General features: G+C 35.5%; 2 protein-coding genes across 6 annotated transcripts in view; one reads left to right on the forward strand and one right to left on the reverse strand.

Moving 5' to 3' along the window:
- socs7 (suppressor of cytokine signaling 7) overlaps positions 1-19,756 on the reverse strand; it is a 42,005-nt gene extending 22,249 nt beyond the window's left edge. Inside the window, 3 exon segments of one of the 2 annotated variants that reach the window (NM_001287077.1) lie at positions 10,376-10,480; positions 14,387-14,451; positions 17,904-19,756. In NM_001287077.1, coding sequence (NP_001274006.1) covers positions 10,376-10,480; positions 14,387-14,451; positions 17,904-19,234 — 1,501 coding nt within the window. In that variant the 5' untranslated portion in view covers positions 19,235-19,756. 2 annotated transcript variants of the gene reach the window in all.
- gpr179 (G protein-coupled receptor 179) overlaps positions 1-25,718 on the forward strand; it is a 98,503-nt gene that overhangs the window by 25,190 nt on the left and 47,595 nt on the right. Inside the window, exons 3-6 of one of the 4 annotated variants that reach the window (XM_073916479.1) lie at positions 1,373-1,456; positions 21,154-21,237; positions 21,309-22,528; positions 22,959-23,067. In XM_073916479.1, coding sequence (XP_073772580.1) covers positions 21,642-22,528; positions 22,959-23,067 — 996 coding nt within the window. In that variant the 5' untranslated portion in view covers positions 1,373-1,456; positions 21,154-21,237; positions 21,309-21,641. The remainder of the gene's footprint in view (positions 1-1,372; positions 1,457-21,153; positions 21,238-21,308; positions 22,529-22,958; positions 23,068-25,718) is intronic. The other 3 variants (XM_073916478.1, XM_073916480.1, XM_073916481.1) reach the window with 3 other exon arrangements.

Below are 25,718 nucleotides of genomic sequence, written 5' to 3' on the forward strand. Positions count from 1 at the left end.
TAAACAATAAGCAAGTTTCTCATATAATATATCCACTAAAAGACAATATTACTTTACAAACTGCATAAATCTGGATAAATAAATCATTTTAAATCTGATAATTACTATTATTATATTACAGTAATATTAGTGAAATTAATTTAAAAATGGATAAATTTACACAAGTAACTACATAGACTCAATGATAGGCTAAAAATTGACAGAAATTTGTGGATTTCTGCATGTGCAGATTCTGTGTAGGCCTAGATGTAACTATTGTCGATGCGCACATTGCGATATCAATACTGAAATTATATATTGTGCAGCCCAACGGTGTATATACAAAAAAGTAAATGTCAAATTTAATAAAAAGTTAATAAAATAAAATATTATTCTTCTATAGAGAGCTAACTCTTATGCTTTTTAGGGTGCCTGCGGGGTCTTAAATAGTCTTAAATTTCCAAAACAGAATTTTAAGCCTTAAAAAGTCTTAAATTCACTGAAATGTTTAATTGTAGGTCTTGAATCATTTTAAAAGGGTCTTAATTTTGCTTTTTTATGTAAAGCTACCCAATCGATCCAACACACACCCAATCATTAACAGTACATCTCAATTAAACTTTTAGCAAAGCTCTATTTATACGGAATATTATAACATTGTGTTGTGCATACAATAGTTTATTAAAGTTTTTAACCGTTTTTTTAAGCTATGTTGAAAAAATTGCATGTATAAAACAAGGGTCTGCTGTATTTGACAAATGATTTAAAATATGTGGCTAAAATAGTTAATTAGATATCGTTTCTTGATGGGGCAAGATTTGTTATTTATTTTTTTCAGCTGGGCCATTAAGAAAATATCTAGCGTTTAGACCTATATATTTCTGAAATTTCATTCTTGATGGTCTTAAAAGGTTTTTAAAGTCTTAAATTTGACTTGGTGAAACCTGTAGAAACCCTGCTTTTGATTCGTATTATTTCTTTCGACTTGTACAAATAAATTTACAGAATTGCTACATTTTGGGTCACATCTGTGTTTATTTCCCTCATTTAAAATATAAAACATGTTTGCAGATCATATTTTCACATAATCATATAATTCTGATCTCATAACTATGTGGTTAGTTTTTTTTGGTCAGTTATAAATGGACGTTTCGATGTTCTGTTAACGTATACATTATCTGCAATTTAGTTTCAAGTTTTTACTGCAGATGTCACATCTATAATGCTGGGATTGCAACTATATTACTAAAATAGACTTTTGGCAGATTTTCAATCTAATAAGTAAACTGGAATACTGGAACTAACATGAGTATACGAGTTGTTTTGCATGTCTGAGCCATAAAGCAGTAGGACAAATCCTCCAATTATGTGACAATATCTGATCCTCTTACAGCACTTGAAGACTAAGACAGTGTGACAGGAAGACTAAGACAGTGTGGCACGAGGAACTGAACATGGGGAAACAACATGGACACTGGTAAGAGTAAACGCATCACATTCACATCACTGGAAAGTTAATTTCTTCCCAGCTGAGAAGAAATAAATACGTTGAGTCATCTTTATTGTAAATGAATATTCCAGATTCAGTAAAATACAAGCATTCAGTTTCATTTATAAACTGCTGATTTTCTGCCAAAATTAAAAATGACCTCGTCTGTCACGCATGTGGTTTTAAACCTTTGAGTTTCTTTCTTCTATTGAACACAAAAGAGGATAAATTATTTAATCTAAATTATTTAAAACAAAATGCAAACAATTTATATGGGCTGATTTTAAACACATACAATTTAGTGAAGTTCAAGTTTAAATTCAGGCTATATAAATTGTTGCAACCACCTAACTTAAACATTTTTTGTAAATTCAATTAACCATTATTTTCAACACAAAAAAAAGCGCTGGGTTGCACACAATTCTTTCATGTTGTCCAAACACAAATTATTTAAGTAAACCTATTTGTTTAAAAAAAAATTAAGTTGATTGAACATAAGTCAATTATAGTGTCCCAAAAAACCTTAAAAATTGTGTTGATTTAATTAAATTGTAAATAAGTTCTCTTTTTTCAGTGTATCAGCTTTTTTTCAAAATGTCATATTTTGTGAATTGTATATAAGAAAGAAACTCAAACAGGTATTGAACAAGTGAAGGACGGTGACAGAAATAATTTTGCATTTTTGGTTGAACCATGCCTTCAAGCTAATATGAAACATTTAGAAAACACTGAGTGTGGAAAAACCACTTACCAATCTTTTCAGTTTAAAGTTGTGTCTCATTTTAGTTTCAACACAACAGTGTAAACTGTAAGGGCTCTATTTTGACTATCTTGCAAAGTCCAAAGCGTAGGGCGCGAAAGCATTAAGGGTGTGTCAGAGGCCACTTTTGCCATTTTAAGGATGGAAAAACCCACTTTGTGCCATCGTTTAGGGTTGAGCTTATTCTCTTAAGTTATAGGTGTGTTTTGAGAATAAACCAATTAAAGTCTCCTCTCCCATTCCCTTTAAGAGCCAGTTGCGTCGCACCATAACCCATTTGCTACATGGCCGACTTTGTAAGTGAAAAAACTGAACAATTTACTAGAGAGAATACAGTTAAACAGAGCATCTACAGCGTCAGAATGAGAGAATGAGCCACCTCATTCTTTACTTTCACTTTCACTCTCTTTCCTGGATAAGAAAACATGTTATACGCACAGATATCCATTAGCCTACATAATTATTTATTTATACTTATAATTAATAAGTTATATCCTATACAGATTCTATGCCCCATATGGTCCAAAACTTGACAGGTGGGAAAATCTAAGTTTGTTTTAATAAAACAAATATAAATGTGCATATAATAAATAAAACTGCTAATAATGATAACAATATATACAAAAGCACATTGTCATGAATAAACTGAAAAAGCCCCCCCGAGTTGAAAAAGCCACGCAGGTACTGGATTTTATGTTTATGTCGAAAATAATAATTTTTGTAATATTTCAGCCCTTTAATAAATTTTCATTTGTAAAGATATTTCTGTATTGCTGTACATCCTGTGTGTATTAAGCCAGTGGTTCCCAACCTTTTTCTTTGGGGCCCCCCCACATGAACATATACAAACATTGGAGCCCCCCCACCATATAAATACACACGCACGCACACACATATGTACTGTGTATATATGTATATACTATGTATGTATATGTATATCTTTTTCTTCGCCTCTGAAGAATCACTGCATTTACGTTTCTCTGCCATTTTTGTTTTGGTTTTGCCTTTACAACACGTTGACAAGCACATTGTGTGAGTGAGCAAAATTTAAATAATTATTTAAAGTTATTTATTTTAATTATTTTTACTATTATGTTGGAATTTTAAGCATGTGTTTAGATTTTTTTGTACTTAAAAATACATATACTGTATAACAGTAGGGCTGCTCGATTTTGGGAAAAATCATAATCATGATTATTTTGGTCATAATTGTAATCACGATTATTCAGAACGATTATCAGTTGAAGTCAAAATTATTAGCGCTCCTGAGATTTTTTTTTTTTATAAATATTTCCCAAATTATGTTTAACAGAGCAAGGAATTTTAACAATATTTCCTAAAAAATTTTTTTTTCTATTTGTTTTATTTTCGCTAGAATAAAGACAGCTTTAAATATTTTGAAACCAATTTAAGGTCAATATTATTAGCCCCCTTAAGCAATATATATTTTTGATTGTCTGCAGAAGAAACTACGGTTATACAATGACTTGCCTAATTACACTAAGCCTTTGAATTGCACTTTAATCTGAATGCTTGTATTTTGAGAAATATCTAGTAAAATATTATGTGCTGTTATCATAGCAAATATAAAAGAAATCAGTAATTAGAAACGAGATATCAAAACTATTATGTTCAGAAATAAGTTAAAAAAAATATTTCCATGAAACAGAAATTGGGGAGGAAAAGGGTTGCTAATATTCAGGAGGGCTAATAATTCTGACTTCAACTGTATACATAGTTATTTTCCACCCTGCAAAGGAAAGAGAAATAAATACAATAGAATAAAAATATGAAACAAACTGCTTTAAGCATCTTCACTGTAAGAAAAACACTTTAGCTACAGCAGTCCTTCAGTCAAGAGCAGCGAGGGCTTTCTCGTTGTTTGATTAATAATAATAAAAACAGGCGGCAGAAGGATTATAGCGCCGTCTCTTTAATAGTTTCTCTTTCATGTCTTTTGATCCTCAACTCGTTTGTTTATTACACAAATGAGGGTTAATATGAATAATCAATAAACACTGCGTTTTGACACCTATTTGACCATTAAAGCGCTCACGTTAAGATGACTTTAGATGTCTGCGCTCCTCTGCTCCTCTCAGTGTGTGAATGAGAGTGAATGCTGACCGGCCGCATGCTTCTGGCTGCGTGTGCTGGCACACACACATAAGTACGCGCTCTTTCGCGCTTTTAAGAGCAACACGTCGTGTACAACTAGAAAGTGGCGGTATATGATGCAATAATCATTTATCTCGATTAATGCTTTTTTATAATCGTTTGAAGCCGAAATCGAAATCGGATTTTTGATTAATTGCAAAGCCCTATATAATAGTGGAGCATTTTTATGCCTTTTTCTACCTCAACACTTATCCTCTCCCGCGCCCCCCTTGCGAACTCTGGCGCCCCCCTTGGGGGGGCGCGGACCCCAGGTTGGGAACCACTGTATTAAGCAATGTGTAAGGGATGCGCACAACTGACGCGCTCTGTGCTGGACTTTAGACCTGCTTTGAGCTGGTCTTGCGCAGTCTATTTTAGTTCCTCAAAATAGCAACACGCCAGCAATGCGCCTTAACACACCTTTTTTTAGACCAGAACGTCTATGGGTGCACATAAGATCGCAAATGCATTTGCTATTTAAACAGCGTGCTGCAAAACGTCAAATTGACACTTGCATCCAGCTGATACTGGCAAACAACAATTGTGTTGCGCCCTGCGCAGCATTGCGCCGGGTGTATGATAGGGCCCTAAATATCTGTGGATAATATTTAACCTGCTTGCTTTACACCTCAATGAATACACAAGTAAAAAATATTCATGTAAATTATTTTAATACGATTGGTGGTACACTACGATATAACTTTATAAAGTTTTGTTGATGTCTAATGTAGCTGTGTGAACATAAACAACATCTCTGAATGTAATTTGGTCAAAGTTCAATGCAAAGGGAGACATTGGTATTTAGGTATTTACAGAATTAGCTTAGCAAAGCCTAGAGCAAACAACGTTTGGGGACTATAAAAATTACATTCGGGTTAATGATGTCATAAACCCTTCAGGTTACACAAACACCCTGTGCAGTTAAGGGGTGTGGTCAGAGGCGCTGTAATATTGTAACAGATACGCTTCTTGGTGACGTGGAGCTGATCTGCGAATCACAGAACATTATGTTAGCTGATCAATCAGAGCCTCTTGAAGGTGGTTCTGTAGTAGCTTTATATATCAAAGTAGGATTTATGAAAAGCTAACATGATTTTCTACAAATAAAGCATGCATTGCTTTGCACCCTATAAGCACAACCAAGCCTAAAAATCCACTCTTGACCACCCCTTTAAAACAAAACCTCCAAAAATGAGCCCCATTTACTTACATTTCAAGAAAAAAAAAACAGTTAATCGTAACAAACTTGACACAAACTGTGAACTAAGTTTAACTTGTACTTAAACCTAGTATTATCCTTAAGTCTATGGGAACTGAAAGACTTTTATTACAGTATGTTGATGTACTTCCAATGGGCTATATGCACACAAACTTTTAATTTTCAGCCAGGCAGCCTAACGGCTCTCGGTGAACTGTCCATTACAAAATTGTCTCATTTAAGATCTGATTTCTTTCAAAATTAGCAGTCTTTACTGCTTGTCAGAGATGCGATATGAAGGGGGTCTCAGACCGGACAAAAAGCACTGCATTAAGTTCCTTTTCCCCCTGCCATGTCTTTAAAATATGACCCCATTTTTTTATTTTCTTTTTACCTCAGTATTTTCAATGGAATTTCTGCACTAGCCTGTTGCTACTGACGGCGCTAGTGGTTACAATGGTCTTTCATCTGGTTTTACGCTCAAGTAAATGAATGCTTAAATCTATTTATAGTCACATAAAGCTTTGACTGGAAGTTTATCGTTGGCTATAAAACTCTAGCTGTGCATAAAGCCTATTGAAACATAATATTGAGTAGGAGGCGGAGCTTTCTTTTTGCGAATCATTCCCTCATAGCAAACTAACATAGATATTTACATTAGATGTCACCTATGCTATTGCTGTCTATCGGAAGGAATGTGTCAATAGAGCCACCATTTTAGTACAGGGTAGCGCTCCTTTAAAATGAATGTGGGATCAGGGTGCAGTGGAGGACTGTCCATCCAGAGCCCAACATATATCTCGGGAGTTTTCTCGGTGGACAGTATACAAATATTTTTTTAAATAAGAAAATTATAATTTTACATCACTTTTCTACATCGATGGATAAGTGACCGCATGGGCATTGCTGACAATATGTGTTTGACACTTTTGACTTGTATTAAATGGCATATTTAGAGGTTTTTGCATTTAAACTCTTTAAATATGAAAATATACTTATTTATAAAAAACATTATTTTTTATCATTATTTTCTTTGGGAAATCTGTTAAAACTTGATTTAAATTAAAAACTGAAGGCTATAGGCAAATAGCAAACTGGCCAGTGCATTCAATCTTCCTCAGTGGGAATTTGGCCATTTGAATAATAAGTTAAATTCAAACATAATATTAATCCAACTTTTGGTCTTTCAAACCACCTGAACCCCCTTGGCTACGCGCCTGACTGTTTAATTTAACTTAATAAATTGTATGTAGAGAGGATTCATTACTAATGTATTTTAATAGCAGTTAAGTAACTATTAGCAATATATAACATATATAATATACATAAAAAAACAATATTCATTCTTGGCGGTGGTGTGGGGGGTTTGTATTCACTCGTCCCCAGTCCCCACCAATGTCAAGTGCAAACCTACCCCCTTGAAATTAGGGCTGCACAATATATTGTTTTAGCATCGATATTGCATTGTGAGCATTTACAATTAGTTACATAATGAGTATATGCAATGTTGAGTCTGAATTAGTTTATAATTTTGTGTTTTTTTATTTATTTTTTTATTTAAAAAAAAATTTGGAAGCCTGTGAATGTGTGAGGGTTTTAAAAGCATTCAAGCACAAGAAATTGTACCGTTTGACGAATAACGATTAATTTTATTGAATTGTTTTATAAAATGAAGACTATGCAGTATTTTTTTTACATTTGATTATTTACTTGTTGTGTAGCAGAATACAGTTTGACTCATTTGAAAACAATAAAATGCTGTTTATTTCATTTGTATCTTTTACTATAATAAAATGAAGACTGTGCAGCATTTGATTATTCTTTTATTGTAAAGCTGAGTTTGACTCCTCTCAAAGCAATAAAATGCTGTTTATTTCATTTGTATTTTTTACTTTAATGAATTTATCCATGCCTGTAGATTTTCTTTTTCTTTTTGCATACACATTTTATGCGTATGCATTCCCCTATTGATTCCTCTATTGATCCCAATCAATATAAAACTATTAATTCTCTCCAAATAGTTATTCAACAACTCCAGTGCGATTGTATTCCTATCGATATATATCATAGGATAAAAAAAAATGTCAGTGTTAGATTTTTCCAATATCTTTCAGCCTTGGCTTAATTGTTCACTTTAAGAATAACAACGGTCCCCAGTAACATAAGCATTGTAAATTTTGACGTGAAAAGGACTTTAAAACCTCTTCCCTGGATTGGAAATGTGCATCGCATACCATTTTACTAAACATGATCAAATAATCATAATCAACAAAACAAAATCAGCTTCAAACGCACAACAATAATAATCCCACATACCTAATTCTCTTCATTCACTCACGGGCACTTCGTCATATATAAAAACACAAAGCTAACACCTATAATCTCCAATATTGAGATTATTTCAGTCTTCACTCTGTTCGACCACACTACAACACTGAGCTGATGACCTGGAAAACCACTGCGAAGAGGCTTTTCTTTATTGTAAACGGAACTGTGTGCCTAAAACTGGTGAAGTCTAACCACAGCTAAACTAACACAATAACTCCACGTTAAGTGGCGCTTCTGAGAATTTAATGCTTGCAGGATACAATCACAAACTTCAGTAACCATGAAATGAAAAGAATGAAGTCCAAACATAAAAAAGGGGAAGTGAAAGGAGAAGGTGAAAGAAAATGTCTTTCGGCTGAAGTCTAACATCATCGGCCTGTGGTTGGATTTCAAACTGTTTTGAATACTTTTGATCAGGACTAAAATATCGCATGAAAATACATGTCAATGTCCAATCAAGATTCTATATTTGAGATGAGTTTTCTATTATCATTATTAATGTTCAGAATTCAGAAATGATGATTTTAGTGAATTATTTGGTTGACAGATGAAAAGTTCCTTTGTAGTCTGGGACAGATTTGCATTCACACTACAAATGATCGTGGAGTATATTTTCTCAAGTACATATAATGCTGACCAGATTCTTATGTATTTACTGTTAAATGAAGAAATGATGAACTACTGTTCAAAAGTTTAACATTAAAAAAAAAAAGAATAATCAATATAAGGAAAATATAAAAAAGGATGCATAGATTGCTAAATAAAATTGATTTATAATTTCTATTTATCAAATAATTTTCTATTCATCAAAAAATTCTAAACAGATGGATCGGTTTTTACAATGGTCTTTTACAATGGTCTTGGTTTATATAATATGAATAAATATATTTATATCTTATAAATATATTAAAAAGGTTGTTTTTAAATATAATAATATTAAATAATGTATAATAATTATCTATCAATTGAATTCCCATTCACACCAAGGATGATGATTATAAAAATAACGACAACTATAGAATTTTAATCTGTCAAAGTTTAAACTATTTGTTGTATTTTTGTCTTTTATTCCTTTTTTAAATGTCTATTTAGTTTTTCTTCAGTAAATGACTGTTTTAATAAACATTTTTATAGTTTTATTTTATTAAATAGAATATACCTGGTCCATCCTGCTTTAAAGAGAATTTCAACAGTTCACACATGGATATTGCTTGACGCTATAGACCCTTTTAACATTTCTGGGTTTCTCTGCAGCGGAAGTCATCATAGTTGGCAAAACCTAGCGCTGTGAATAGGAGAGTACATCAAATATTTTTTTTACAATCTTATTTGCTCAATTTATAAAAGAAAAACTCCACGACGGTGTTTTGAAGACTTTCAGAAAAAGGAAAATAATGTGAGAGTGATGACGACAGCCAAAGGAGAGAATAACGTCAAATTTACTGTCCGGTCCCGTTGACACTGCATTACTTGCACAAGCAGCCATTTGTTTTTTGTAATTTGAAGCAAAGACGATGTTATACAAACATAAAGGCATATAAATGCTCATACATTTTTAAAATATCTAAATATTAAAAACGTTCAAGGATTTAAGATGTTTTGGCATGCTGTCCCAGGAGAGAACCCTGAGAGCAGAGATAATTGAGCCCAGGGCTTCCGATTGGTCAACAAACTGCCTATAAAGGGGGTCCGAGATTAGGTAGGTCTTGAGACCTCCCCCTTGTTAAGGGAGGAAAAGGAGGAGATGGGGTGGAAGAGGGAATTCTTCCAAAATGAAAATAAGGTAGTAGGGGGAAATTGTTTTTTAAATTTTTTTTATGGCAAGCTTGAATCTGCTTAGATCTGATTTGATTATTGCTGATCACGTATGAGAGGCCTGCCGCCATCAGTCATATCACGTATTCCTTTCTAAATTTGTTTTAAACCTTCTCTTGAAATCATTTTTAAAAATGGACAACAAAACTGCAGAACAAAATAAGCAATGTTATTGTGCACTTTCATAGTGATTCAATTATAGCTGTTGTTTTTGGTGTGAATGGGCAGTAACTTTTAATGGTGTTCGATAAAGCAGTGTTTCTCCACCACGTTCCTGGAGGACCACCAACACTGCATGTTTTGGATGTCTTTGACACACCCATTACAGGTCTGTCAGTCAGTGTCTTTCGTTAAGGAAACATGTAAATGTGCAGAGCTGGTGGTCTGAACGTGGTTGAGAAACACTGTTTTAACTAACACCATTAAAAAAAAATCTTATCCATAAAAACACTTGAAACACTAATGTATAAAATCTTACTCGTAGAAAGACTGGCGTACAACAGGTAGAAGTGACAGCACAAAACATAAAGGCAATATACAAGGATCAGGTGACTGGAGATGTTTTTTAAAAAGAGGTAAACGGATGGACATGTTAAAAAGAGAAGAAATGGAGGCGATGAACAAGTGTATAAACATTAGTAGAGAGCCTCACCCAGCAGACTGAGACTCCGTCGAGGGGGAGGTGGAGGAGTGGGAGGATGAGGAGAGTTTCTTCCTCGCTGTGAGATGTCCACATCAACTAACGACACCGTCTCTCCTGCAACCAAAGCCAAAAAGCCACTTTAGGACAAGAGTCGTATCAATGACATCAGCAAACATTTGTTGCAATATTGCCTAAAATGCAACTAATTCTACTAACGTTTGCCCTCCATAATTTTAGCACTCTTGGTATACACGAACTAAAAGAAAAAGGCATTATTGTTTAACATTTTAATCATTTAGTTAAAAGATTTTTAAAAAATAAAATAAAAAAACATGCTCCCACTGGCTATGTTTACATGCACCCATACAATCCATTTGTAATCAGATTAATGGTTCAATCTAAAACATTCATTTAAACACTTTAATCGATCTGATTGAGCTCGATCTGAATGTATATTCAATTTGATTGGAAAGGTTGGTTCATTCCTTTTCTAATCTTATCCAATGGCAAAAAATTACCTTGTAAATGATCGAATCCAACTATTTTTTCGATTGCATTCAAACATCTCTAGAGCACATGTGCAGATACATTGGCCAGCGCATATTTTAAAAAATGCAGGATAAAGGATGTAAAACCACGAGCTGTTTATTTTCATTAGGTTGCTTAAAGCACTTTGTTTTAGAAATGTAACTTGAATATAGTTGTGTTAGCCCATAAATAATGTAATTAAATTCAAAAAAATAAAGTAGAAGAGACATATTAGTAATAAGAGATGAAACTACAAAAATCTGGAAAGAAATATTAAAATATCAAAATTATAAAAAAAGAGACAATGAAGATTATGAAAAAAAAATATGAATTTATGTATGTATGCATGTATGTATGTATGTTCTAGGAATGGGACAATGACTGGTTTCAAGGTTTACTGCGGTATGGAAAAGTCAAGGTTTTAAAACCGCAAGAAAATTCTGTTATACCATTCCTAAGGTATTTGAAAGGTTTTTTAATGTGTTTTATTTTAAATGTGTTCAAAAGAAATCCGTGTTTTTGAAACTAATGAAGATAGCGGAAGTCGATGACTTATTTTAAGTATTTAGCCTGACATGTTTGCAGTTCCAAATTATTATAAATATTTCCTAAAATTAAATGTATATTGTTCAACAAGAAAAAAGTTTATTTTATTTTTATTCAGACATTTAAAAAACATATTTTAGAGCAGTGATAATTAAGGTTATCATGCCGTCAGAAAAATTTACTGGCCCCTACCTAGTATGTACAGTAGTCAACATTTAAATTGGATCATAAAAGTATTTCAAGACTGTCCTAAAACAAGAATGGGTGTTGTTCAATTGATTTAGGAAAACATTGACGGAAGGTTTTGATCCACTTCAAATGTTGACTACTGTATATTGCAAATATAAATACAGTGCTCAGCCTATATAAGTACACCCCCCACAAATCTCTCATTTAAATTAACATTTTCTGTAGGATGCTTTACAATATTATATGTTTGCATAAACATAGATAAGTCAGCACTGAAGCCAAATATGGAGGCTGAATGTATATGTTAAGAAGAAATCTTAAATAACATTTCAGAAAATAACAAAAATCAATAAAAACAAAAAAACATACAATTTTGTTGCAATGTAGATTGTCATTTTATTGCAATATTTTGCATGAATTTTCCATTTCTAAAGATGTTCTGTGACTAAAATATTGTTTTAATAAATATATCTGTTTAATAAATCTGTTTTGTTCAAATGCACCAATTTATATTACCCATTTTCACTGAGAAATAGATACAAATATTCATTTTCAAAATGGGGTGAGCTCATTTATGCTGAGCACTGTATGTATGTATGTTTGTAAGTATGTATATATGTATGTATGTATGCATGTATGTATGTATTTATGAAGTATAAAGTAAGAGTTGCATGTATCAGTCTTGCATTCACTTAACTTAATTTGGGAAAAGGCCATTCATGACTATTACATTGTTTTATTATCAATGTGCATAATGAAAACACACATGCGGAATGGGCTTTTGGAATTCAACTTTTTGTATACATTGAAACAAATCTTTCTTAAATACAAAAGTTTTCGGTATCGAAATGTAAATATTGGCATCGGAATGTATACAAAACGCATTTAAGCAGATATTTAGATCAGATTACAATATTTATAATACATGTAAACAGATTCAACAAAATTGGTGCATGTAAACAGCCACACTGAGAACAAACCCAGCTAAAAAAAAAAAAAAAAAAAACTCCTCTATGAACTGGTATGAGTAGAGTATATTATCATCTTATTAATATTTTATCTATTTTAGTAAACCTGGGTGATAAGCAACATGAAATTGTTACGCCATGACTCCTTTTTACACTGGAGATACATATGAGGAAACACAGGTCAGACTTTCTCAGCTATTCGTCATAACGGGGAAATCCAAAGAATAGGGCTGTGACTTTAAGGTAAAAGGTTGTTGAGCATCACATAATGAGAAACAGCTATAAGAAAATGGTAAAAACACTGAAAATGTCCACTTCCACCATCAGGTTTTAAAAAATGAAGACATTTCAGCCAACTGGAGGTGTTATGAATTGTCCTGGAAGAGGATGAGTGTCTATTAGGGCTCTGCAATATGAAAATCGTATGAACAAAATAAAAAGCCTATCATTTCATATTATGCTCTATTTTTTATATTGTGGTGTCACAAAATACATTGTTTACAGTAATACTTTTTCATAATTTATATGAAACCAAGTTTACAGAATCTAGACAGAAACATTAATAACAGCATCATGAGAAAGTTGCAAACTTGAAAGATCAATGTTTACATTTCCATTTTATTCAGCAATATGTTATGTTGGACCTGCAGTCGTTTATTTTTTTTTTAAAGTGTTTTATATGTAATCCATATTTATTTAACTTTTTTTAATTCTTTATTAAACATTTGCCCTGAAGTTCTTAATAAAATGAGAAATATGATCATATGAATAAGTGTATATGTTTTTTTGGAGTATATACTTCAAAATGTAAAAAAGAAAGAATGAATGATTTACATCACAGGTGTCAAACTCAGTTCCAAAAGGGCCGCAGCTCTGCACAGTTTAGTTCCAACCCTAATTAAACATAACTGATCAAACTAATTGAGTCCTTCAGGCTTGTTTGAAACCTACAGGTAAGTGTGTTGGATTAGGGTTGGAACTAAACTGTGCAGGGCTTCGGCCCTCCAGAAATTGAGTTTGACACCCCTGATTTACATGGTCAATAACCTATTAATAAACTATAATAATCTATAATATAATATACAATAATCTATTAATTGATTGAATTTACAGTGACTGTAAACTGTAAATTATATGTTGTGATATGAGATTTTTGTTATATTGCCCAGCCCTAATGTCAGTCTTTGCCAAACTGTTAGGAGGATGGTTCAAGTGGCCAAACAAAATTTCTAAGAGTCAAAGCTGTGTCTTAGGGTCAGAAAGTTACATAAACTACAATCCAATGTCACCTACATCACCACTAATAGTTTAAAAAAGTTTCAATACAAAAGTCTAGACTCTCATTCAAAAACAAGCATCTTCAGTTTATATATACACAGTGCCTATAGAAAATCATCATACCCCTTTGAAATACTTTATTTACATCCTGAAATCAAATCATATTCCAAACAACTTTTCAAGACTTTGACATTTTACCATTTTCCTAACCTGTGCCTTTCTACAACTTTATCCTGAAAGCCTTTTGAAAGCAGGGTGTAATGTGAGTAATGGTATAGATTTTCACAGGGTGTCATGATTTTCGATAGGCCTAGTAAATATTTTATAAGCAAAAAAGTTACACAATTAGGACATCTTTCCCAGCCTTCTTCGTTCATATTTACCAAGGATGCCAATATTAGTAGAGGGCACTATATTTCATTGTGTGAGCTCTTAATGTGTCGGCATTTAATGTATTTCAAGGAATATTTCAGCTTCCACCCGTATTGTGTTTTCTTAAATTTTTATTTACCTGTGAAAACTGGAGTAAAAGAGGCTGCAGAGAAAGCACTTTGTGCCCTTGTTAGTCCAGGTTGGCTGCAGAAAAAGAATAATCATTTTTGATATTATACTTGGAGAAAGACAACACACTCATTACATTAGTTCTGTATCATTAGTTTATCATACTATTAGTTTCATACATTCAAAGTACATACATGATCCTAATTTAAATGTCTTACTGCTCATTCAGAGGGTGCACTCACCTGTGATCCTTGGGACAAATTGAAAACTATTCCAAAGCATTATTTTTAAAGCATAAAAGGTATAAGAGGGGTATAAGAGGACCATTTTAACATTCAATCACAAGAAAAATGTGGAAAACCGATGTAAATTAATGCATCTTAGGACAACAGACATGATGTTTTTATTTCAAGGATTACCTGTCAGCATTGAAAATGCAAATCAGCAGGTTTATCCATCACACAGTTGCTTAAATATATCTGTGGCTGTTGTGTGTGTGGCTGAGCATTAGACACTCAGTCATTCTTCCACATTGTAGATGTTGTCAAAACTCGAGCTTTTTGTTTTCTAGTTGTACATATTGAAGGGTAGTTTAAATTGCTACGAAAATGCTACAAATAATAGGCATAATAATAATAATAATAATTATTATTATTATTATTATTATTCTGTTCTAACCAATAGTTGGTTAACCAAAAGCTTAAAAGGTATTTGTTCTCTTTAATATCTTTTTTTTTTTTTTGTAAAACTACAACAAACAGGGGAAAAGTATGTACTGTACATATTCACATTTACTAACATTTTCCATTTAACCAGCGGTACAAATTTGCTAATGTACATAGTTTTTGTTCAAATCTTAATAAGCATATGAAGAAAATCTATTAAATGAGTCAATTTGAATCGAATATTAGCAAAATTATCATATTTGTTACACCACCAGCATAATGTCTAAGCCATTACAGAATTACACCTGTATTTTGTTGTTGAAATTTCTTTATGGCTTATAGAACTAATAATCCAATGAACCTTAAATATTTTTTAAATATATATAGAACTTTAGAAAAAATAGAGCACTTACTGAGATATTTCAATGTGTATATCAACCACCAGATATAGTCTGCATGTCCGTTACTCTCTACTACACATTGAGGGAAACCGAAAGTTAAACTAATCCTAAAACTAAAAGTAAAATAAATGCCCAGTAGGTGGTGAGTCAAAACCACAAGTGGCTATATGCGACTGCACAACATTGATTGTGCATGGTTCAAAAATATACGTTTTGTTGGGCTGGATCCTTTTCATGCCAGTTGAGGAGGAGGGGGCTGTAAATGCCCCTGTGGGTCAGCAATTTGAGATCCCTGGTTTAAAGAGTCCCATGGCATGAATTGTGTTTTACACTAGTAGAAATAAAGGTGCACAAGGTGTCACCTGGGTGATACCTTTTCAAAGGGTACACTTTAGCAGTTATAGGCTGTGATATGTACACTTTAGTTACTAATATGCATCTTTAAAGGAATAGTTCAATGAAAATTGGTATTTGCCCAATATTTATTCACCCTCAAGTGGTTCCAAACCTTTGTGTTTCTTTATTCGGTTTTGCATAAAGTTTTTGAAGTCAGTTATTATTCAAAATGTCTTCTTTTGTTTTTAGTTGAATAAAGCAAGTCAAACAGGTTTGAAACAAGTGAAACACGAGTAAACAATGACAGAACTTTCAGTTTTGGTTGAACTATCTCTTTAAAGTACCACTGTTGTGCCCTTTAGGTACAAATGTGCACCTTTTAAAAAGGTACAACCACAGTGACACAATTCATGTTGAAAAGACAAACTTGCATTAAAAAGGTGTTCATATTATGGGAAATGTTAAATATGTCAAATTTAAAACTGCACAAAAACAGTGGTCAAAGGACATAAAATGTTCTATAATAATATCTTTTTACTATGCCAATCCGCTTGTTAAGTGTGACATCACACGAAGCGGCTTCCGGGTCCAAGCGCTCTATTCATCTGAATGGGGAGACACATGAAATGGTAATAATAAACGTTTACAAAGCGATTTAAGGCTTACGAAAATCACGATCGCGGTATATATGTCCATGCCTAATATCCGATGGCCAGAAAGTGGTTAATTTTTTTATAAATTGTTAAATTTTTGGTATTTGTTATGCAGCAAGCCCAGAGATTGTTGTGTACACTATAATGTTATATAAAATTAACTTTAATGTGTGATAGGAATAAAACGTGATCATAAACGAATGATTTCTCCACTCAAATGAATGGCGGCTTGGACCTGGAAACAGTATTACATACGTCACAAACACGTCACCACTTAACAAGCAGATAATGTAAAATATGTCCTTAAGCACTTTACGATGGATATTTCGAAAGCGGTTATTTTGTTATAGCAAATTAAGATGTCTATTGTTTACTTTTTGAAAGAAAAACAGTGCTTTGGGGGAAAATGCTGTCATAGCAATGGCCTTTAAGGGAAATAATTGTACTTTATCCTTATTAATATGCACCTGTTAGGGGTGGATTTGGTACACAGTTGTTTCTTTGAATGTACTGCTCCAGTGGCAAGCTGTACTAGACTGTAAAACATGATTTTTCAAAGCTGTAAACAACACCAAAGTTCACAGTTTATTCCTCATATTTTTACTAAATGTACATTTTAATACAATGTATTTCAAAACTACAATTATTGATAGTATTTTGCTTAGTTTATATGACAGTGTATAAGACTTTGTAACAAATGACACACAAATTAGAAACAATCTGTGCTTTAGGTTACCAGTCACGAAGTTTATCACATTCACGATTCAAAACAGTACTTTTTAAAAGAAGTTTTTAAATAATCACTTTGCTTTGAAATTCACATTTGAGATGAGTGTGTGTGGTTTAATTTGGTATGGAAGAAAACATATACAAATGTTACCCTTGAATATTTTAACTAAAATTATTGGAAATCATAAGCTTCTCTAAAAACCCAAATAAATATGTTATTGAAAAGATCAAATATAAAGCTGCAAAGAAATTAAGATATTAGATTTACTGTTTATGTGTGTGTGTAATTGTTTTATTTTACAACATTTTGTTTGTTTGCAGAAAATGTGTCAAAATAACCAATGTTTTCATTTATTGTGATTTAGTATAAGGGTCATTTCTATACATATTGATTTCTTAACATAAAACTGAAGTTTTTACTTTAGATAAGTTGTATAGAAACAAACAGCATCTTTTTGTTATTTTGACAGATTGTCATTTTATGCTCTAAATGACAACATTTAGTTATTTTAATATAAATGTAGAATAAATGTCATAAGTAGTTTGCAGCACAAAACAAAACCTGTTTAACTCAAACACATAACAATAAATCATTAGATTTTAAAAAGTAATATATGATCTCTTAGATTTTATTCCCCCCAAAGCTATATTATTATATTATTTATGTCTTATATGATCTATTTATGAGAAAAATTACTTTTAAAATGCAGTTTCAACCATGCTTGTTTTGGCAGAAGACTCACCTGCTCGTGTCTTGTTCTCCACCGATAGCTCCAGACATGTCAACTAAACTTCCCGCAGAGGATATGGAGAACGTGACTGAAGGTCTCTTGTCCAAAAGGTTGTTAGAGCCACTACAGCTTTTAGTTCTGAAAAGTTTACTGAGTCGGATTTTAAGCGAGCCCTTCCTGGATTTCCCTGGTACTTTTAGAGTCTTCTCTCCCCCGCTCGCTGCGGAAAGATGCGCCCGGCTCGAACTCCGGGCCTTCGGCGTGGACGCCTGGCTGGAGCATGGCGTCTCCTGGCTGGGTTCGGCTTGGGAAATCACCTCGGGAGTCAGTTTGTCAGCGGCGGGAGCCTGAGGCCTGTTGTTTACAGAGTCTCGCAACAAGCAACACGTCGGCGAGCAAAGTCCCCCGGACACCCCCATAGCTTGCCCGGACAGAACCGAGGGGAAACACTTTAGCGCAAACGCGCCGGGCTCCGTGGTCTGGGACTCGGGCTTCTGACAGGCGTTGATGCCCAGGCCGTTCACCTCCTCTGACCCGAGGCCCTCCAGCACCAGCAAAGCATCGCTGGTCTCGGTCGGGTCCTCTCCCTGCCGCATCCCCGCCGAGCCCAGCACGCTTTGACAGGAGCAGTGCTGCAGCTCGCCATCCTTGAGCAGAAATTCGGGTACGGGAGCAACTCCCAGCTCGCCGAATTTCCTCGCGAGCTCCAGAACTGGACCTTCGGGGAGCTGGAGCTGCCGCTGCACTGTCATCGAGCTCGTTTTGTGCTCCACAACCGGCGGCCAGTCCTGTTGGTCTGTGATCAAGCGATGCCGGTGGCAGAGCTCGCCTCCATCCGTATCCGTAGCAACCGCTGGCAGTTTGAGCTGTGGATGCAGCGTCCATGTAGGCGGATGCTGAGCGTCCACAGCGCCGGACTCGGAAGCGAGTAGCGCTTGGTCCTCAAAAGCCCTGCGCTGATCCTCCGACTTGTTCTCGGAAAATCCTTCAGAGTCTCTCGATATGTTTCTGAATACCAACAGCTGAGGCCCCATTCCACCTCGGTGGGTGAGATCGTACCCGTGGGCCTCGGCTGAATGGAGAGGAGGCGGCGGCACAGACAGCGCAGGTCTGGTCGCCATCACTCCCGCGTCAGGTGCCTCCGTTCCGCTGGCCTGCGGAGCTTTGTTCACGGCCGAGATAATGCCGTGATTCTGCGTGCATTCAAAGTTCCCCTTGATAGCCACTGTCAGTCCAGTGCCCGACGACAGATTCCCATTCTCCTCGTCCAAGCGGTCATCCTCGGCCGCGGAGACCAGGCGCATCAAGACAAAATCGGGAGACATATCTTGCGCGTTGTTCATTATTATTCCTCAATATACTGAAGGAATGAGCGATATCGGCGTTTCACATTGCTCCAGTCATGAGATCTCGGTTGTGTGATGATGGTGATGATGGTAATCCTCTTGGTGTTAGTTAGCCCCCTCACACAGCGCCAGACAATTAGTGCATATAAACTCTATTTCAGTCGCTCCTTCAACATTGCGCACGTCCTCGTCTCATTTCGCGTCCGGCCTTAAAAATCTCAACGGGTCTTTGTAGGGTCATACATAACGCTTCGTTTCACGCAATCCTAACGGCGTCTGTGGTCACATTACTGTCGAGGCCCCACCCGCCCGCTCACTTCCGCAAATTCGATGCGTTTCGTGTTTGGTCTTATCGGTGCCATTGCTGTCCACTTGGCTGCAGGCTATGTGCTGTCCCCCTTAGTGACGTGCACCGTGCTGTAATGTTGCTTTCATGTCATTTAGCGCGCTGTTGTCTGGAAGATGGCCTGGCCAACTGATGTTTTATGGTGCATCAATTGCAATTGCATCGCCTTTCAGACGAACGAAACTATTCTTGCATTACGAGTGAAAGACGATTTGCTTTTGCACGATATCATTATTTCTCTGACGACTCTCATTTTGACATGCTGAAATTAAAGCATCATGCCTAACGCAATGTTCATAAATGCACCCAGAATTATGCGTAAAATGTGTATTTTATTATAGACATGTAAACAAAATAACTTAATGATTTATTATCATTAAACATGACACGGGCTGTTTTAGACAATATATCTATGCAAATAGAAAATTTTCAGCATTTAAACGAAAGATTATTTTTAAAAAACTTCTTTCTTCATTTATATGTTAATCTGTAATGAATCAGCAGCAATAATTATTTTACCACTTTGCTAAAACACATTACATAATATGGAAATATACATATTTTAAAATAACTGCACATGATAATGCTCATAGATGCCTATAGAGAGAGAATACAGTTATTGTTTACATTCACCCATTGTTCTGTGGTCAAGACTTTTCATTTGCTATGTATTAGTGAAATGCAATTTCATTGATGGACCGAACGGTGTCGCTATACACAAACATTTGCACATGTTCACAGAGCCCTTTAAAACCTGCCATCTCATAACACAAAGAGTTTATGAATTTTATTACAGTCATGGGTTACGCAAATATCCAGCAGAAAATGTGTCTTCACAGTAGGCTATGTTATCTGAGAGTTATCACATGCATTCAAAACATCATCTCTAATTAAACACACACAAAGCGGTTGGACACTGCTTAGCACTCAAACAAATACACATATATTCATCCATGAAAACCACTGACACAGTTTTGTTTTGATAACTGTCCATGTCTGTGTGTGGATGCACATATGTACAGGGGCACACAAGCAGCCACAGCCTCTGCAGTCCTGAATGGGGGTGGGGCCCCACAGGAATGAGTGTTGAATCTCAGAGCCCTGTTGCCATGGCACCAAAACAAGGATTCGCCTGCATTACCCAGTATGACTGGATTTGTCTGAATCATCTTTCTCTCTCTTGCACACACATATCATTGACAGACGTTAATTCATGTAGTACACATGTGCAACATGTTTTTTTCTTCTTCTTTATTTGTCTAACTCCCCTCCTCTACAAAATGCTATCAGAGTTCTATCAGAGATTAACATTGCACTTCATCTGCCAAGCAGATGCAGACTTGCATGCACATGTTCACAGATGCACAAAGTAGCACATACATACACAGTCCATAAAAGACCACTCATGACTGACCCAGCCGGTGAGTGTTGGGTTAATCCACAAAGCGGTGAGATTCTGATGCATACCCCAACAGAGAGGATTACCCTCCCATCCTCTCATCCATCAGCCCATCCTCATGCACATGCACTCATCATAACAATCCAACATTAACAGATGTGCCTCTCTCAGCACTCACCACTACCGGGAGATTGGGAGAGGGAGCGAGAGAGATGGGAGAGAGGGAGAGATTTAGACTGCAGAGTGTGTGAAGAGGTGAGCGGAGTGAGAACCAGGGGTATTCCACATGTTGTCGGTTTCTAGTTGATCTCTGTTTCTCTCTTCAGTTTCTTGATGAATAATTAACTCCACACAGGCTGGAGATCCAAGTCTTCATGGTCCCGGACAGTATCACATGCAGGGTGGACACGATCAGCTTATTTCAGGACGCATAGAACTCTGAGTGTTACCTCTCTACCCTCTTGAGCTTCATCTTCAGCTTTGAAAACCAGTGTTCGTGTATGAGTGCACACTTATTTTGCGAGTGAGGCACTTTTGGGAAAGCAAGGAAAAAGGAAAAAATGGAGGCCTGCGTTTTGAAAGCGTCTTTCAGGACGTGACAAAGCGCCAAGCTGATCCTTTCCGTTGTAAAAAGCTTTGGAGAAGCAGTTGCTAAAAGTATGGGCCCATCTGCTGGTGTGCTACCACTACTTCTGCTGCTGCCTAGACTACTTTGTGCTCAGCTCAGCACCGTGTCTGAACTCAAGGACACATCCAGCTTGGAGTTCACCCCAACACCTTTTCTGACTGACCCAAATATCACCGCAGGAAAAGGTTTGTCTCCTAGCCCCCAAGCCACCAGTCTACCTCCTGTAACAGTGGAGGACCGATCCGCTGCAGAAAGCTACCTCTACAATGGCGATTCGTCCTCCTTGGCTGCCTCTACCTGCACACGAACTTTCCAGCTGCCCGTTCGGCGAGGACCTCCACCTCGAGACCTTCTCCCTCTTTTGCACCAAGCCATAGCATCTCTGACAAATGCTGCCAACTTTCTCAACCTCATATTCCAAGCTAGTGAGCTGAGAGAAACCAGTGTACGAGAGGATATAGAGTGGTACCATGCACTAGTCCGGACTATGCTTGAAGGGGATCGGCCAGGCTTGGTCAGACGAGCTTTTCTAACATTCGACGCCGACCCAACAATCCAACAGCCCCAGTTGGTGCTCCGTGCCTCCAAAGGCACAACCCAAGACATTCTCCTGCAGGACCTCACATCTGCCTGGACCAGCTTCCGTCCTCCTGCCCCTGACCAAAGCTGGTTTGATATATTCAAGTCTAGCTCTCCGCCCCTCCATGCCTTGTCTAAACGGGTTCTTCTAAATGACCTAAGCACCCTAGACACTCCCAAGTGGGCACGTGGGGACAGTTATGTGATCAATAGCAGTGGGGTTCAGTGGGGTGAAGGTCCTTTCCTTGAGTGTGTTGATGGCCGTTTTTTGCCAGGGTGGTTACTTAGCCTTTCAATGCCATTTTATGGGTTGAAGCCAGACCTCAGCCCAGAGTTCAGGTCAGTACAATTTCTTTAACTTCTTGTCTAAATGGTTGCTCATTTGTGTACTCAAAATGCCTTTTAAAACTGTATGTGTCCTCCTATAGGGATAGTTCATTGAAGAATGGACATTCTGTCATCACTTTTTTTTTACTACCTTAATTTAGTCTGTGGAGTACAAAATAACACATTTCAAAGAGTGTTTCAATGTTTTTGCCCATACAAGGAGAGTTAATGAGGTCTAAATTTACCCCATTGGACTCCAATGACTTCCACTCTAGACAAAAAAAAGAAAGTAAGTAATTAGGTTTGCAAAGACATGAGAGTAAGTAAAATAAAATTAAAATAATGTCCATTTTGGGTAGGCTATCCCATTAATTTAATTACTTATTTTAAGTTTACTACAAGTATTGTTACTTTTTTGCTTCTCTTTGTGTTCTGGTGATAGGGGTGTGATTCGTGTCGACGTCAACATCCAGGGATTTAGCGTGGATCAATGTGCCACTGGAGATTTCTGGTTCGCAAACACACACCAGTGTAATCGGACCAGCATGGAGGTAAGAGTCTACTGACCTCAGGCTGACTTCCTGTTGGTCTACAAATGGTCATGATGTCAGCGTTATTAAGTTTTATTAAAATTCTGGCAAAATTAATTTCTAAATATTACTTAACAGGAATGAAAAATGAAGTCAGTTCTCATCATCATGTAGTTCCAATCTCCTTTTGTGGAATACTAGTTTATATAGAAACTAGTTTATATAGAAACCATATTGTAGTTAATACAGTTTATTTGTTTAATTATAGCTAATGCAGCAAATAATATCAATCATTTACAATTATTTAAGAATAAAAAACATAATCTGGGTATTTAATATGTTATTAAAAGATGCTAAACATAATTTCATTGTCATTCAAGAAATGACTAGATGTAATGCTCTTATTCATATTGTCAGGATGAAAAGTTAGCACCATCTGGAAGAAGAAACAGACAGAGTTTTAATCTACAATTATTACAATAGTACTTTATAGGCCATATGTTCAGAGGATGAATTTCATTAACCAAAGGACAAGCAGTGGCAAAGCACATTTAGAGATCATTTAAAACGCTTGACTAAATTGGTGGTGAATTGATTTTTTTTTTTTCTCTTTGAGCATGCTTGATTCTCCACTGTATTGTAGCCGTTAGGTTAGCTTTAGAATTTAGTTATCGACTTTGATCTCTTTTATTCTGTAAATTACACAACAATTTGCTTTGGATTCAAATTATTTATAAACTGCCACTGTACACTGTAAAAAATCTGTAATTTTACGGTTATTTCTGGCAGCTGGGGTGCAGAAAAAAAAGTAAAATAAAGGTCGTTAAATTACATAAATTTACGGTAAAATAGCAGACATTAAATTACAGAAATGTACTATAATTTAAATTTCTGGTAAATTTCTATAATTCAACCTCTGTTATTTTACAGTCAATTTCTGTAATATGACGGCCTTTATTTAATTTTTTTTCCAGCACCCCAGCTGCCGAACATAAACCGTAAAATTACTTATTTTGTTTTACAGTGTATACAAAGTCATGTTGAGTGATAGTTCACCCAAAATTCCTCAATTCTGCATATCCAAAGGACAGACATACAAGATATCTGTGTTCCACTAAAAAAAGAAAAATGACAATTTATTTGTTATTGTTTTAGTGGGAAGTCCTTTTCAATATTTTTCAGTTCATGTTTATTTACAGTTGCACTTTTACAATGTAGATTGTCAAAGCAGCTTAACATAGACGTTCTAGTACATTGAAACTGTGTCAGTCCAGTTTTCAGTTCAGTTTAGTTCATTTCAGTGTGATTTAAATTTTACTGCTGAAAGTCCAAACACTGAAAAGCAAATCCATTGATGCACAGCCAAGCAATCCAGTGGTGACAGTTGCGACTTTTAACTTTAATACTACATGTTTCATGTCTCTCTCACTCTCTCACTCTTTACATTATTAAGCTTAATACATCACCTGCTTCACTCTTTAAATTGCTGGCCTGTTATATACATTTTCCATTTCCTGTTCCCACTGTTTTCCATCATCATCCTCCCACTTTCATCCAGACCTTCTATTTAAAGATGTGAGCACTGGGTGCAGGATGATCTGAAGGATTAGACTGATAATCCTGTGATGCTCACATACACAACCCCCCACCACCAACCCACCCAACTCTGACCCCCAAACATAGAGCAGAAGCTCTACACCACCCACCCCCAAGACTCAGACAACCCCCTCCCCACCCCCCTCATCCTGACCTACCAGAGCACAAACTCACAGGTGTTGACAGGTTAAACAACGGCAGGATTTGGCACACTGAACGAATTTAATGAGAATTGACTTGATCCGCCTATAAATGAAAGGAGCAGAGTATTAATAGAACCCTTTTTGTGGCATGATGATGCATCATTGTATGAAATATTAATTTGACATGATGTATGATATATTTACATGGGTATTTAAAGAAAAAGTTGACTCAAAAATGAAAATTTTGGTGTCATATATTCACCATGAAGTGGTTTTAAACTTTTATGAACTTCTTTTTTTCCTGATGAACACAAAATACAGCATGTTGAAGGATGTTAGAAACCAGTAGACAAATGACTGTGCAAGTCATTGGCAATAAGTTACCAACACTTTTTAATTTATTCTACTCAATAGCTTTTCATGTATTTCAGTAAAGTACAGATACAAAAATGAGTGTTAGTTTAACTAAAGAGTTACTGTAATACTAGTTTACAGTTTACACATATTCTATGTAATTACTACAGTAATAACAACGAATCATGCACAATTACATGCAACCAATCATACACAACTTTCTTATTGTAAACCTAACCATAAAATAAGTACATATAGTTAACTAATTATATGTAGTAACAATACAGAATAACTGGGACTTCACAAAAAAAATATGTAAAATTTACATTAAAAAAGGCAGCTGTGGTTGCCAGAACGTTACCGCATAAAATATGGTAGAAACCATTAAAGAATTTTCCATAATTTTTAATTAAATTGCCGTATTTCATTTTTTTTACAGTATTATACACCAGTGTTTTGAAGTACAAACATCGACATGTCATATCTTTGTTACACAGACAAAAACAACACATGATGAATCAATTCTTATATCAAACAACTTTTCCCACAATCAGAGACAAACTGATATAGAGGAGACAC

This window comes from Danio rerio, chromosome 11 (assembly GCF_049306965.1).
Source record: "Danio rerio strain Tuebingen ecotype United States chromosome 11, GRCz12tu, whole genome shotgun sequence".
Classification (NCBI taxonomy): Eukaryota; Metazoa; Chordata; class Actinopteri; order Cypriniformes; family Danionidae; genus Danio; species Danio rerio.